At 34.6% G+C, this 16,000-nt stretch overlaps 1 protein-coding gene across 1 annotated transcript; it reads left to right on the top strand.

Moving 5' to 3' along the window:
* The first annotated feature begins 34 nt into the window (after positions 1 to 34).
* LOC112553120 (WD repeat-containing protein 93-like) lies at positions 35 to 15,654 on the top strand. Its single transcript, XM_025228268.1, is given in 21 exon segments — positions 35 to 465; positions 562 to 775; positions 1,002 to 1,010; positions 1,013 to 1,069; positions 1,456 to 1,508; positions 2,244 to 2,319; positions 2,777 to 2,889; positions 3,446 to 3,517; positions 6,553 to 6,667; positions 7,075 to 7,332; positions 9,159 to 9,221; positions 10,119 to 10,172; positions 11,499 to 11,576; positions 12,378 to 12,509; positions 12,793 to 13,006; positions 13,570 to 13,630; positions 13,795 to 13,951; positions 14,351 to 14,525; positions 14,929 to 15,052; positions 15,347 to 15,358; positions 15,529 to 15,654. Coding segments are annotated over 20 exon segments (2,289 nt in total). The 5' UTR covers positions 35 to 207; the 3' UTR covers positions 15,353 to 15,358; positions 15,529 to 15,654.
* Positions 15,655 to 16,000: the final 346 nt, after the last annotated feature.

The following is a 16,000-nucleotide window of genomic DNA, read 5'->3' as shown; positions in this document are numbered from 1 at the left end:
TTGCGTGTGTGTGTGTCAATAAATGTTAGCTTCGCTTACTACTCTTAGAACGTCACTTCCTTTTGTTGACAAGATGGCTTTCTTGGCAACGGTGCCGTAATTCCTCGACAGTTGTAACATATTATTTTCTCCTTCTTGCCGAAATATCACTTCAATTAGCTGATATCATATTTTCATACTTCGTTGTTCAAAAAGCATTTGACAAAAATGCCAGTCTATATTCGGAAAAATGTTTCTCTTACACCACCATCCATTAGTAGGATGTCTGAAGAGAATGAGGATGATTACCTGCAAGACCCCGATCAACTGCGGGACGTTCTTCCACAGCCCTATCGAATGATAAATAATGTTATGAATCAATTGTTTTCCGATGTTTGGGAGATAGTTCAAGAAAAAGAAATAAAACGCCTCGAACTGGAGAGAAAAGTGAGACCTCCAAAATACGATCAACCAATCAAGTTGCAGGTTAGTAAAATTGTTTACAGTATACAATTTTATCTCGTAGTAGTGTAGCAAAATTTTTCTGTCAGTACACATCTCATATACATTTGCTGTATACAGGTGCATGGCAAGGTGACTGCACTTACCAACTCCAAGGATGGCAACTATATTTTTATTGGACTACCAAATGGGTTTGCTGTAGTCAGTTCCCACAACCAACAGACTGTCGGCATTTGGGAAGAAAATGGAGCAGAAATTACACGAATTTATGCCTATAACTTTCTTAACTTTGCTTCCATCTCAACATATCTTATAGTCACTTTGGATGACATGGGTAATATTTTTTGTATATGTGTACATGTGTAGTGGGAGAGGAGGGTAGAGGTATATAGATTTGGTAATCGATTACAGTGAAGATCTCAACTCTTCATTAAGTTCTTTTAATAAAATTACAATTAAAAAGGTGGGAAATTGTCCCTTGAAATACACAAACTTATAACTAAACAAAATAAACAAGGAAAATAAAGAACATTCATAACAAATGACTTTTTTTCTTTCAGCAATCGCTAGGATTTTTTATTTGCAAGCAACTTCATTTTCTTAGCCAAGGTTTTTAATAATTCTGTAAGTAACCATTTTTCACTTCTTTTCTACACCTTTCTAACTATTATATCCTTTTTATATTCCTTGCTCATTTTAAGATGATTTAATAGCATGTTAGTCAAGCACTTGACATCAATACCATGAGGATCATAAAATTCTATGTTCAGATCTTGTCTCATGCTGCCAACTGTGTCATCTACAGAAAATTAGTCAAAGGGCAATAACAAAAAAACTAAAACAACGGTTTATTATCTGATGCCGACATAGTGCTCACTAACCATGCCTACACTTTCCTGTATAATTTTTATGTTTTACTTTTAAATTTCCCTTTTTCATTTTAAATTTAAAACAGCATAAGCTGATATGTAAATTTTTAATAAGGTAGTTAACAATTATTTTCATTACATGCAGGAAGTGGTAGATATTTTGCCAACGATGTTCGTAAGAAAAAGGCTTTAGAAATAGTCAGTTAAAGTTTCATCCACTATTTATACTTTTTGGGTATTGGAATTGTTGTAAATCTTTTGCTGCATACTAATCATACTAGCATCTTATTTTGCATGTTTGTTCTATTGCTGTGACAATGGTGATGATGATGGAATATGCCTTGAAATTGGCTGTTCTTATTTCCTTAACTGCTTCTTTTCAAAGTTCCTGGTTGTCTACTTCCAATTTAGTTTTTAAAACATTTTTCTTAATTATGTTCTATTGTTTGTTCCTACATGCAAAAGAGGCTGCATTACATTAAACTGGAAAATAAATATAGCATTCCATTTAATTTTCATTAGGTTATACCTGAGTACATTCAGGTTTTTAATTATTCTGTATTTATTCACCAAAGTTCATTTGAAAAAGAGGTGAGAATTCCTGTGGTCTTTTAAAGAAAATATATTTGTTGCTTCTTCTCTCTTTTTTTTTTTAACAGATTATAGTATTCAGAAAAGATATTTCTGCATATGTAGTGCATACATCCTTAAATATATAAATATTTATTTTGTCATGTGATCATCCATATTATGTTGCCATTTCAACTTCATTGTCATAATGTGCACTTTTGAATTAAATATTGAAATATGTACTATAATGCTGTATAAAAGAAACTAGCACTGTTCCCTTTCATAGAATGTTAAATTTTCTATAGTAGAATAAGCATGGAATAAGAGTTTTTTGCTTAAAATTTTAGTATTAATGCATTGCAGGAAGTTGTTCCAAAGCTGCTAGCAAGTGCTGTTCATGCCTCCCTGGAGGGTGACTATGTGGGTGTAGTGTTCGAAAGTATGCAATGTACATTTTTTTTTAAATAGTCTGTGTTGGAAAAGCTAGAGTTTAAAAGTACAGCCTAGAGTTACCGTAATGTTATAATTAACATTAATTATGCTATAATAATTGTCTATGACACAATAAAGGAAAAACATTATTTTGTATCTTGGTGACTGATAAGTTGCATTTCGAGCTTTGTTTCTATTTTGAAGAGTTGTAACTGTATTAGTGAGCTGAATGGGATAGATTATTGTTTTACTTTGTTGTACTAAGTGTAAAACAAAATGTTATATATGATTGTTTAAAATATCTAATATTTAAAGTGCTCTTGTCGGAGTCATAATTAAAAAAGCAGTTCTTGAACACATATAACATTATATAGCTAATTCTTACAGATACATGTAGTTTCTTCTATTTATCATTTCTTTAGTTTGTTTTAGAATATCCTTTTTTTTCCTTCAACGTTTTGCAGATGACACAAATGATACCTGGCTTGAGGTACACAGAATACCACGTGAGCTTTGGATTAAAGAGCTTGAGACATCCGATATCCAGTTTAATAAAGAGAGAGTTTTGAAAGATACTGTAAGCTAAATTAATGCTTATGTATTTCTAATAAAAGTAAACATTGACAAATGTATCATAAAAAAAATTACTTTTTATAACTTTATAAATTTTATACAACCATCTTTCACATCCATAATCTGATGAAAACATCATAAAAAATAGGTTGAGAAAAGATAGTGTAGGTTTGTTTATGAAAGAAATAGCATGACAGTATTTTATTTCAGAAGGGGTTTATGTGAAAGTGAAAGTGACAGCATTTGATATCAGTAAAATGTATTGTGATGACTTACTCTTAATCTTGTTCAAATCATTGCATTCTATTGATGCTGTATACTGTACACTTTAGAGCAGTGGTTCTTAACAGGAGTTCGATCGAATCCTAGGGGTTCGGTGAGTCGGTCTCAGCAAACTTGTGTTGGTGTTGGGATCATACAATGAAATATCTGCAATATTGAAGAAGCAAAACAATGCTGTAATTATGTAAAAACTTTTGAAATTAATCTGCGTTTTTAGGGGTTTATTGATGTATCATTAACAACTTTTGCTTGCACCATTTTTTCTGTGTGTATTCAAGGAGGAAAGTTTTGCCATGACATCAATGGAATTAGCAACAAGTCATTTTGCTGAAGAAGGCAAGAAGCCTGAGGTAAAAACAAGAACTTTTTGTACAACCAATACACTCTTTCTTATATAGTTTATTTGGGTGTACAGTAGTGTGAAAGCTTGAAGTCTTGTGATATTTTATCCTAAAGATGGCAATACATAAAATCTTCCCTGAAAAAAAGTTACTCATTAACTATAACTGTAATAGAAATACAGGTAGCAGTTGCAATTCGCCAAATTCAGATCGATTGTGTTGACCACTGGCACCATATTATACATGTACACACTTTTTTAAATGTATAAAACTCATGTATCAGGCTCCTTTGCACCATTTTCCCATTCTCAGTTCACCAGTAACTTTTAGCAAACCCTGCTCATTATTTATTAAACTTCCATGGTTATCCTCTTATTTAAATGATTGTCAATTATATATGTGGACTATCCATCAGTGCTAAAGAGAAAACTTTAACATCAAAAACATGTGACAGATAAAGAATCCAAATGTGCTAATGTATTTTTTGAGACTGTGTGGGTGTGTCTATGTTAGACATGCATATCACAAAAAGAGCAATGATGATATGATTACCTGTAATATAGATAGGTAAGTTATAGCAGCTAGGTTGCTTACCATGGCATGGGTCAGTTTATAAGCTTTTACTTCTAGCTGGTTGTATTCAAAGCTATAAATTACAGTTTACTGTTGATATCAAGTTTGCAGGCTGTTTACCTTTTTCACAAATAAGTTTTATTGTGCATGAACATTAGTGTATGTACAATTTTGTTTATGACTTTTATGAGAAGGGGATTTCATTTATCAGTGGTTTATTAAGAGTCAAAAATTTGTGCTAACTTTATTAGACTGAGTGGCTAGATAGACAGATAGACTAATAACAATCAGGGGACAAAGGTTAGAAGGAAATATGGGTGAACATTGGTAGGAATACTACACTGTTGTATTGCACACATAAAAAAATTTATATTTGCATGCTTTAGATTATTTTGTAATACACACTCTTGCTGAGAAAATTAAAATAATTATGATACACCTATGGAAATTACATTTCTAATGCAATTTCTGTCTCTTTTGATCTTTAGTAAAAAAAAAAGTTTAATCCTTAAATAACTGCATTTTCAAAACAAAAATCCTTAAAACTGACAATGGTTTGTTGATTTTCTTTAATGCAACTTGTATATGGTTGGCAGGCATCAAAGAACAGACCTGGCAGGTTTACTTCAAAGAAAGCAAAATCACCTGTAAGAGTAGCCAAAATGCATGTGCCCCCTAGATCGCAGTCTATTTTAGTTACATATTCTTGTATCTGTGGGAAATAGTCTTTCAGATAGAATCAAAATATTCTTTTTTGGCAGTGAAATATTTTTAACTACTAAAAGTCATGACATTTAAAGGGTTTTTATTAACTCATGATAGATAAGAATAAAAGACGATTTACTTTGTGGGAGCACACATACACAATAAGAGAAACTGTGAGATGGCAAAACTGAAGGCTGTCTTAAGTTGTGCATATATTTGTGTCTTAACATGTACCATTTCTATGAACATGAGTTATTTTAACTCTAATTTAAAGAACACATTGTTTCTCTGACTTGATGAAGAGGAGGCATACAAACAAAGTAAACCTTTCTTAATGTGTGTGCGCATGTTATTCTTTTTGTGTGTATATATATATTGAATCTAATTTTTTTTTTTTAGTTATGCCAGTTAGGTCAAATGTTCGATATTATTACATGATTTTTTTAATGTTCAGGATCTCTGTGTGTATATGTATATATGTATATGTATAATGTCCCAAACCATGTGTTCAACAGGTTTTTTTTTTTTAGTCTATTGCAGAAAATAGAGAACCTTGATAAATGTAACAAAAAAAAAAAAATGCTGCTTCAAGCAATATTTTGTTTTTTTCAATTATCCAAGCAAGAGATGTATAGATCTATCCATAAACTTTTTCCCCAATCTTTGACTGTTAGTCCGCTTTAGTCAAGCTATTGCTTATAGATCCATGTTGGTAATGCCTTTATAATAATTCAGTTTGAGAATTCAGAAATGTGTTTGAAATGTAGTTGTTTCAATGATCCTTAAAGCCTTAGCTAGAACAGCTTTACAGTCTATGTTGTATTTTGAATTGAAAATATTCTTCGATAAATGGAGAGAGGATCAAGACTATGTAGTGGATGTGAATAATTTGAAGTGTTTTTTTTTTTTTTTTTTGTTAAACTTGTCTTTGGTGGGTCAGTCTTTTATCCTTAATTCATGCTGTCTAACATTCTCTTTATTTTCAGTCAGACTGTCCCATAATTCTTATCTTTCTCTTATCCATCAAATATTTATTTTTACAGAAGAGTACCATGAAGATATTGTGTCATGATTCTTTAATTTTTTTATTAATTTAGGAGACTTGTGTTACAGTCTTCATCATTAAGTTTAATTATAAGTGATTCAAAGTCATTACTTCTATTAATACAACTACTACTAATAATAATGAAGAACTCTCTTTCCTAGAATGCTCATGGAGATTTACAAATTCATGTATAAAGATACAAAATACAAATAGCATTTATACAGACCGGCCAAAATCAGCATGCAAGTATACACATGATGACATATTAAGAGCCATGCATGCATGAGACAGACCAGAAAAAAATCATTCGAATAAGCCCAGTGAAAATTTGTTTTTGTTTAGTTTCCTACTTATCTTTTTTTTGAAAATATGTGTAATATATATTAGTGATTTAAACTGAAACATGAGTCAATATGCTTGTGTTCTTGTGAACTTTGTACCCATTGTCTGAACTTGGTTTTTAAAAAGTCACTGTCGAGTGGTGTAGGAAGATGCTCTGCTTTAATGGTGGGGAGAACTCCATTTTGACAGTGAATGATGTTCGCATACTTTCCTCCTCAGTGTCCTTTTTGAGTGGACACTTCCCCCCTTCCCCCTGGTTTCTACACCACTGCTCTATATAACATATCAATTAATTACGAGCATGAAAGTTTTTTTCTTTCAATAAAGAATGAAGGATGTAGTAAGAACTGATTAATGGAAATAATCATCATATTTCCAGGGTAGGTTGGAACAGCAGCTTGCACTCTCCCCTTCTTTAATAAAAACTCAAGCAGCTGTTAAGTTCACTTCACCTAATCTGGTGCTGAAAGTCAAGCCACTGGCTCCATATTCAGGTAACCCTTAAGCTATTTTATTTCTGTAATAAAAAACTTTATTGTTCAGTATATGCAAAAGGCAATCCAGGCTCTTCTTATATTGATCTTTCACATTGTGGACTTCTTACACTATTTTTCTACAGAGAATCCTTTATTTGCCATTATAGTTTTTTATTTGCAGTAAGCATGTAAATATTATATTTATATTTATGGCTTCAGATACACACAGATGTCATTGCAGGAGATGGGCCAGTTTTTTATATACCACCCTATGTATACATATTTTCAAACATACACACATATGCATACATTTCGCTAGACTATTTAAGCAGACATTTAAAATTATTTTCCAAATGTGATTAAACAGATGTGTATGATGATTATTTCAGAAACACAGTACACACAAATAGATCCTTGATTTTCAGCCACAGTGTCTACCAGTACGTTTTCATTGGCTCAGAAAGCAGACACAGGAGAAGTACTAGGAACCGGTCAGATGCACATCATGTCTGCTGCCCACCTTCATTCACGGGATTCTACATTCCAACACATGCACAGCAACCTCATCAAGTACCTGCCCCAGGAAGACACACAAACACAACACTCAGTCATGGAAGCAACGTTCCATTTTCTGAATCCAGGTCGGATATCATTACCGGGAGATCTGTCTACTGGACAGAAAGGTGAGATTCATTTTATGCTTCATTTGATAAACATACACCACTTCTGTGTTGTCTTTTGTTTAGCACTAAATTTTGTTTAACATACACTGGCTGTTTGGAAGATTGTAATGTCTAATTTTGTTTTTACTTTTTCTTTACTGGCCTGCACGTGTTTGTGTTCTTCCTTCCTGACAGAGTTTTTGTAAATTTGTGTAGTCTCTTCATGTTGTTTTGCCCAGCTGTTTGTTCTCCCTCTTCTGTCATACTGTATACGAACTGTCTCTTGTCGCCTCTTGCACTCTTCTTCACATCTTTGGTTCGTCTCCTAGTACTTTGCTCTGAGCTCTTCTTTCTCCTGCTGGTTTTGACATTGGTTGATCTTCTGCATCATCTCTTTCCTTTCCTCTGTTTTATTCCGTGTCCCTAAGGTCAACCATTCCTTGTGCTGTTTCTCTTTCTTTCCCACAACGCGTGCACAGGTAGTCTTCTGGATCTCTTCTAATCCTATCCAGTGGTTGGCCACTGTTTTTTCAAGAAGTCCCTCCAGTGCTTCAAACCTGTTTTTGATTTAACAGTTGAATTCTTCTTGCTCTCTGTGGTCTCTAAGAAACTGCTCAGAATTTTTGGTGCAGACTATCCGATGAGTCATGGAAGGACCTCAGCTTTATCTTGCCACACGCACGTCTGAGGCTGCATCTGCACCACTCCTTACCTTGACCCAGCAGATCCCCTTCTAAACTGGTGATTGATGGTGATGTAGTCAATTTGGTTTTCTTTATTTCCATCTGGTGAAGTCCAGAAGGTTTTGTGAATGGTGTGGAAAGACTGTGCCTCCAACTACAAGGTCATTGAACAGACAGAAGTCTGGGAACAGCTTACCATTCTCATTGTGGTTGCACACAATGCTTTCCCATTATGTGTTCTTTGCCTGTGTTGTCATCTCCAACTTTGGCATTCATGCCACCCATGATAATTTTCAGGTCTTGTTTTGGAGTACGATCAACCAGCACTTCTCCTCTTCTTTAGCTGCATTGGTAGGTGCATAGGACCTATGATTGTGCTCATCCTTTCGGAGTTGATCCAAGCTGACATGAGTCGTGGGGAAATTGGTTCCCATGCTATTAGCGCCCTTGCAGCCTCTGGTGTCATTAGTACAGCTACTCCTTGGGTGTGGTCATAGTCAGAGTCTTCGTGTCCTGAGTAGATGACAGTCTCCCCTGACAAAAGTCTGGTTTAGCCACTGCCATTCCACGTGGTCTCGCGCAGGCCAAGGAGCCTGAATCCATAAGTCTTCATCTCATGGGCTACCTGAGCTGATTTCCTTCTCTCATATAGGGTTCTTGCAGCCCTATGCTCCAATGGAGGCGATTATGAACAAGAAGAATATAGGGTTCTGATGTTCCAGGTCCCTATCCTGGTTTTCGCCTTGACCGTGAGAAGATGGGTTGGCGAGATGGCTTCCCAAAGGCTTTCGCCAACATTCGTCATAGGCCCCTCATCCCATCCACGCTCTCGTTGTGGTAGTTTTGTAGTTGCAGTTTCTGTAGCAGGGGTTGTTTTATGGGATAGGGTTGCTAGCCCAATGCTCAACCCTCCTCCTTCATCTGGGCTTGGGACCGGCAGGTTACATGGGAGGTTTCCAGGTGGAGGTTTGTTTTGTTTTTTTCCACTTAACCCTAAACTAACTTAAAGAGTCAAATAACACAACCCAAACCCTAACCTATCACTCTAATTTCAGCCCATGGATGTAGAGGGTTGATTATAGTTTTTCAGCTGAGGGATGTAAATCTGTTTGCTGAGTTGCAAACAGTCAGCTGATACTTGCACATCAGTTTGGGTTATTCCAGATGAAGATGAGGAAGAAACTCCTTTTAAAGAGAAGACAGGCAAACTTCAACAAAAAAAAGGAGGTGAAAACAGCATGCATTCTTATGTTTATACAAGTGTGTGCGCACACACACACATGTATTTTTATTGGTGCCTGCTTCAAAGCGATTTTATGGTTACTCCCTTCTCTTTTGCAAATAAACGCTGCATACTTAAAACACTTTGCTTTTCCTTTCTTTCACTGATCTTTGCACTCTAAACCTACATTCATGTATCCATGGGCCAAAGTTAAATTGTGTGTTCTACAGCTCCCTCCTCCCACAAAGACAGATTTAGGGTGTAATTAAGGCAAGCCAGCCTCATTGCATATCAACATACCAAACATTAGATATTTAAAAACCAGATGTCGCTAAATCTTAGAATATGACAATAAAAGTAGACTTTCTTTTCCTTCATTCCTTCATATGAAGTCTTTAATATCCTCTTGCCAGTTTTCTTTTCACTCTGTCATGCTATTCAGTATGTGAATAGACAAAATTGTTTTACCTTCCGTGTTTGCATCTTTTTTTACCTGCTTTGTAACATGCAGAGATAATTTGCACAAAAACTGAAGAATCAGCCAAATTTCTCCTCGCTGCGTTCGAAATTAAGCAGAGTTTTCATAGAGACAGGCACCTATTGCTTTGCAGTTTTATGCTTTGCTTGAAATCACCATTTATCTCTTACTTCATATCCTGACTTCATTATTAATCTTTTTAGATTAACTATTATCTGTTTTGCTAAGGCTAAATAATGTATTCATGTTTATATCTTAATTAGTTTTTTTACTTTTAGATTAGTAGAGGAGATATTGGGTGAGAGAGTCCATGCCTAATTACTAATGTGTGGGAAAAGTGAGAGGAGTTGTTTGGTGTCAAAATATTATGAAACACTTTATTTTTACAAACTCAACAAAAGCATTAAGAAATAAATGATTGCAGAGTCAACAGTGGAGCATGAAGAAGTGATAGGTCTTGACAAGAATCCCACAAATGGAAAGTTGTTATTTTATATATATATGTTCTTTTCATTTTTCTCCTTTGTCACTTAAGACACAATATAACAAAAACTGTCCCATAAAATATTGAAAATTGCAAAGATTATGAAGTAAGGTGGTGCGCATAGTCATAGATAAGTAGAGGACAGGGATCAAACATGTCTCTGGCAGTCATAATGAGTTTACCAGCTTTTACCATTTACCATTTGAAATCTGTTTATATCGACAGACTAGATCCTAGATTGTTTTTGATCAGAACATTCTAGTGTGTACCGGCTAGGAGAGTAGACCAAAATTGGAGTTGAAAACAGTATGAAAATCATTGTGAAGAGTACAACTTTTTGGAATTCAGAACCTGAGGATCCTGCTTGCAAAAATGAGAAAGAATTCAATCAAGTGGAATCTGGGCTCAAAAAAAAAAAAAAATTTATCTCACCTTCGTTTCCATGCAGATTATCAGCTTTATCCAATGTTCAACTTTAACATATCATTCTGCTGTCTTGTGTGACCTTTGAGTTTGCATTTAAAGAAATACCTTACCCATGTTTTCTTATGTTTTGTTGTTGCTGAGAGTTTCAGCAAGCAGCTGGAGAATTATGAGCACAAGCATCCTTATATTGTTTTTGTATCTTTACTATATTTATAATTTGTTGTGTTTCCGCCACAAATGACATCAGCTCATTGATCAGTTACAGTTTTATCCATTTGTTAAGTTTTTTCTCTTTTACCTTTGTATTTTCTGTTTGCTTTAAATTAAGTTACTCTGTCTCATAAATCAATATTTTTTTGTTATCAATAAATTTTGTTGAGTAAATGAACTGTGGATCAATTTGAAAGCTATTGAAATTCACTGTCCACAGGAAAAAGCAACAAAAATTTTTTTATTGAAGATATGAAAAGCATTCATATATTATAAATATTATAAACAAAAAAGATTAGATCATTAATATCATTGCTGTAATGCTGATAACAGTTATTAAAGAAAATTATCCATACTGAAATATGTAGGTTCGAATAAGACCTACCCTGCATTCCATTCCATTTAACTTGTGGGGGCAGTCTATTTTCGTAAATTTACAGATGACCTATTGATGCATAATAATATTGCCAGTAGTTCTGATTCTATTTTTGTGAATTTGTAAATTTTATTTCATTTAATTCAATAAAGTTAAAGGAAATCCTTCTTGTAGATTTTCTCTGCAACTTCATGATACAGTCAAGTATATGTGGCTGCCTTTAATAGCTACAGCAGAAAATATCACACTATTTTACCTTCTTTTGTGATCACATTCATTCATTTGTGGTTAATTTCTCTACATAACAGATCAGCCATGTAGTGTTGCAGTGTGGTGGTCAGGAAGCAAACATTTGCTTCAGTTCTCCCTTCTGAAATCTTCAAAAGGTGTGTTTAAACAATATCTATTGGTTTTGTTTTGCTTTTTTGTAAATGGAAGTCTGATTTTAGTCTGTTTAGGTTAGGATGTGAAAATAATGCTCATTGTGAGTAGGTTCTTCTCCTGTCTAACATTGTCAAAGTTACACTTCTCTCCATTTATCTAATGTTTTATGTTCATTCCTTAGTCTTCACCGATATTTAGTTTTAGCAGACTTTTACTAAATCTTTTTAATCAACATTGAATCTAATGATTTTATTAATGTAAGAACACATTTGCATGAACTTTTCATACTGTCTAGGGTGCTTCTTATATGGCAAAGCTAGTACAGTTTGCCCCAAATGAAGAAGCCTTCAGTTAGTTGTATGATTATATAAATGTTTATATATAGTTTTAGTTTAGTCCTTGGGACTTTGGATTTATTTAATATAGAATGAAAAAATGTTAACAAGTATGGTAGTCCTCTAAATTTTGGTCATTGGGAAGTGGTTTTAGAGAACCCACTTTTCTCAGGGCCAGTGTGTTTTTGGTTGTTTTTGTATGTGTGTGTGAGAACGGTGCACAGCTCTCCTTTGATATCTTTCCTTCTAGATCCCACTTAGGGATCAGGCAGCCATTGAACTGCTGGAAGTATGATGCACCACATGGGTTTGAATCAGCTAGAGCACATCTGTGGCATTGGATGCAATTGCTGTAACCACTTGGCAATCCAATTCCCCTCCATAAAATAACTTTTTTTATTTCATGAACTGAAGAAAAAGTACATTGCCAGTAAGGAATTGCAAGACATTTTTCTTCTGATCACACAGATTTAGAACACAAACCAGATGTTGTATGGCCCTTTTCCTGCAATATAACTGCTTCTGCAATTTCATCCTGCACTTCTCATATTGCAATAGGCTTGGAGAACGGGAATGTTGTAATATGGGACTTATACCTTGGTAAGTGTCTAATTGCTCTTTGTTTTTCTCCATTTATCATTTTCTTATGATCTTTCTCTCATTCTGTTATGGTCTTTCTTCATTGTTGTTAAATAAATACAGATAAAGCTGTCTTCATTCCCAATTATCAAATAATTTTTACAACACTGGTGATTATAATTATGTATTCAGCAGTAAATGGGAAAATCATGCATTACTGGGAATAACAAGTTAACAAGCTAACAACTGTGGTGATATATTCATACATGTTGTATCTAATGCTAATAAATGTTTGCCCTCACAGGCATACAGCGGGGAGTTGTCAACATATCTGCAACAAGTTCACTACGCATGCTGCATTTTGTTGACCCATCCATCTACCCTACTTCGAGAGTGCATTATCCTCCCTACGGACAGCAGGGTGCCACCTATCTGCTGGCCCAGTGCCAAGACTCTACCCAGTACCTGTATGACATTGGTCACGAGACGCATGATCAACCTGTCTGTATTGAACAAATGTGAGTATTTCATGAAGGCATTATGAAATGTTCTCTTGCTGCAAATTTGTTTTCCCAAATACACACCTCCTCGATCTTTCATTCCCATCAAACCACGGACCTATAGTTTGTGGTCAAACTGATGACAGAAACAGTGAAAATAACATGTAAAGAATTGCAGATTATTGACTTTCAAAGCACCATTACATTTGAGATTTGTTTCATTGTGAGCTTTCACTGTGAATGATAAGCATGTTCTAAATGATACACGACTGTATTATTACTACTACATGCACTTGTACATTGGCCATTTTTGCATTTTTTTTATTTGTGTAGTGCATGATGTGAAATGAACAAGTGTACTCTGTTCTAGTTGTATCATAAGTGAAAAATGTTTGATCATGAATGATGGTCATTCTGAGTATTTCATATAAATTAGATAGAATTCTTTTTGGTGCATTATGCACCAAGTTTTCAAGATGCAAAGCAAAATGTTAGCTAATAAGGCTACTGAAGCCTGTTGGTGTGTAGTGAGGGTTTTCCCTTTTTTTTAAGTATGTGTTATCTTAAGATTTATAATGCAGGCCAGAAGCAGATGATGAGATTCAGACCCTACTGGAGTACGTTCCAGATCTTCCACAGCTGGTAAAGTTCTTTGTCATCAGCATTTATTAAAGGCCCTAATGGTTTTATTATGTGCTGCTTATAAGGAATATTCTTGTCTAGAGATAGTTGCATGCACATAAGTAAACATTTGTGAAATTGGAAAATAATGTTCTAAAGTTCTCTTTTGTTCGCTTTTCATATAGGCAGTGGTTGTGCAGAAAGATGGTAGACTCTACCTGAAGGACATTCAGACAGGTGTTAAGGTGTGTCAGCTATCACTGCCTGCCACATACCATCTTGCTTCACCATGGGAACCCATTATGGCATTTGGAGGATGTGGACAATTATTGTTTGTAAAGGGTCAGTTAATCCCTTAGTAAAGAAGATAATGATGATGAAGAAAAGTTCTTACACAATGTAATATTAACTCTCATTGTCTGATATCGTGATGAATTTTATATTAATTATAGCCAGCATTGTTAGTCCATCATCATTTCAATATGATTTTGGAATGATGATAAAAATATATTGGAAGAATGGTGAAAGATGCTATATGTAATAATAGATGGAATGAAGATTATTGACTCTGATTGACCAAAGCATAAAAGAGAAGGAAAAGTTGCTATAATCAGTAGTGAGTGAAAGAATAAACAATTGTAATTTTTCTGACACTTAAAAGCATAACTTGTTGTATCCTTGGTGTGATTAAATTTCTTGTGCTGGCTGGTGTAGAATTTAAGAACACCTCACATTGTGCAGGTAATGGAGTAGAGGTGAATGATGCTGGGGAAACCAACGATGTATCAGGACTGTTTGTATATACACTGAGATCCTTCCCAACATTGGATAAATACTGGGCTCAAACTAGATATGAGGGTCACTTGTCAGGTCATTCAACTGCTGAACAGCGTCTGGATGCGCTGATGAAAGAAAGGTATTGTTTGTCTACTCCATGTTTCTGCTTTTTTCATCACACAAAACAAATATATGCTTAAAGATGATGTCAACCTTAAGGGGTTATCTGTCCTCAAAAGATAGTGCTCTTTACATCTTCAAATATTTAAAAACTGTAATAGTAAGATTTTATTAAAACATACTTTTAATTAGTAATTCAAACAAAAAAGGCAAATTTTTTTTTTTACATCTATGATTTGTTTTACTTTTATATCTGGTACCAAAAAAAAACAAATGTTACTGTCAGAAAGAAACAAAAGTTTCCAACAAAAAACCATATTTCAGCTAATGCACCATACTTTAGATGTGCATGAACTGCTTTTGTATGTCTGCATAGTCTATACCATCAAAAAGTAGAGGTAGTGTTTTCCTCTTTATGACAGGTTTGAACAACAAGCTTTGCGGAAACAAAGGCTTCAGTCCCGTTGGAATCTGTTGCGCTCTGACCTTGAGGTTTTACAAAGTACCAGAGAGATGCCAGTCAATCCTGTCAACCAGAGATTCATGGTAAAAATTATCCAGTCTAGTGTTCAGTGTTGTTGTGGTGTCAGACTTGTTTTAGGAGCTAGGCAAAAAGACATGAAACCTTCATGTGATTATCTGCTTTCTTCCTATCTTTTTGACAGTGTAAGAATCTGTAGAATCATTTGATTTAACTTTGTGTAGCTTAGCAAATTGTTTGAAATGAAAAGTTTTACTTCTATAGCTGTTCTTAGTTTAAAAATATCGTTACATTTATTTTTGGGGGGGGTGGGGTGTTATCAACTCTTTGATACATGTTTGTATGAATTCTGATTTCAGATCTAGATGGTGGTAAGTTTTTGTTCAATATTTTTCAATACTTCCACTTTAAAGACTTATTCAACTCCACAATAGTTTTCCAATAACTGGGCTTTGATCATTACAAAATATGAAGCATTTTGTTGGGTTTCTTTCCCCTTTATGATATCCAAGACATTCCTGTTGAAGATTTTGTCTTGCAGCAGCTCTTCAAGAACCAGGGAAGTCAGCCACAGCTGTTTGATTAGCAGAATGATGGATTACATACTGAAGATTTCATGACAAAAACCTCTGCTACTGAGACCTACACATTTTCATCAACAAGTGCTTGTGAACAATTTTTGCCCTTTCTATTTGAAGCAATTTTTGGTTGCTATAACAGTCTTGATGTGCCACCTTAGAAGCATCCTCTATTTCCCACCAGTAAAAGAATGAAATACATCACTTAATGCTGTTAATGCATTTGTTCATGTTGCATTCAGAAAACAGAAATGCAAAATGCAGTGGAACCTTATCTGGTCTTCAATTAACCATGCATTTGGTTATCCAGGATCGCTTAAAAAAACAAATTACTAGACATCACAAGACTGCCAAGATTTCCGACTACAGGAGTGTACACGTGTGTCACAGCTCAAGGGGTTTTTTTGTTGATGGGTTTATGATAATTATTTAAAA

The sequence above is a fragment of the Pomacea canaliculata genome, linkage group LG1 (assembly GCF_003073045.1).
Source record: "Pomacea canaliculata isolate SZHN2017 linkage group LG1, ASM307304v1, whole genome shotgun sequence".
NCBI classification, from domain to species: Eukaryota; Metazoa; Mollusca; class Gastropoda; order Architaenioglossa; family Ampullariidae; genus Pomacea; species Pomacea canaliculata.
The sequence above is the reverse complement of the archived record's forward strand: the minus strand, read 5'-3'. Positions and strand labels throughout refer to the sequence as shown.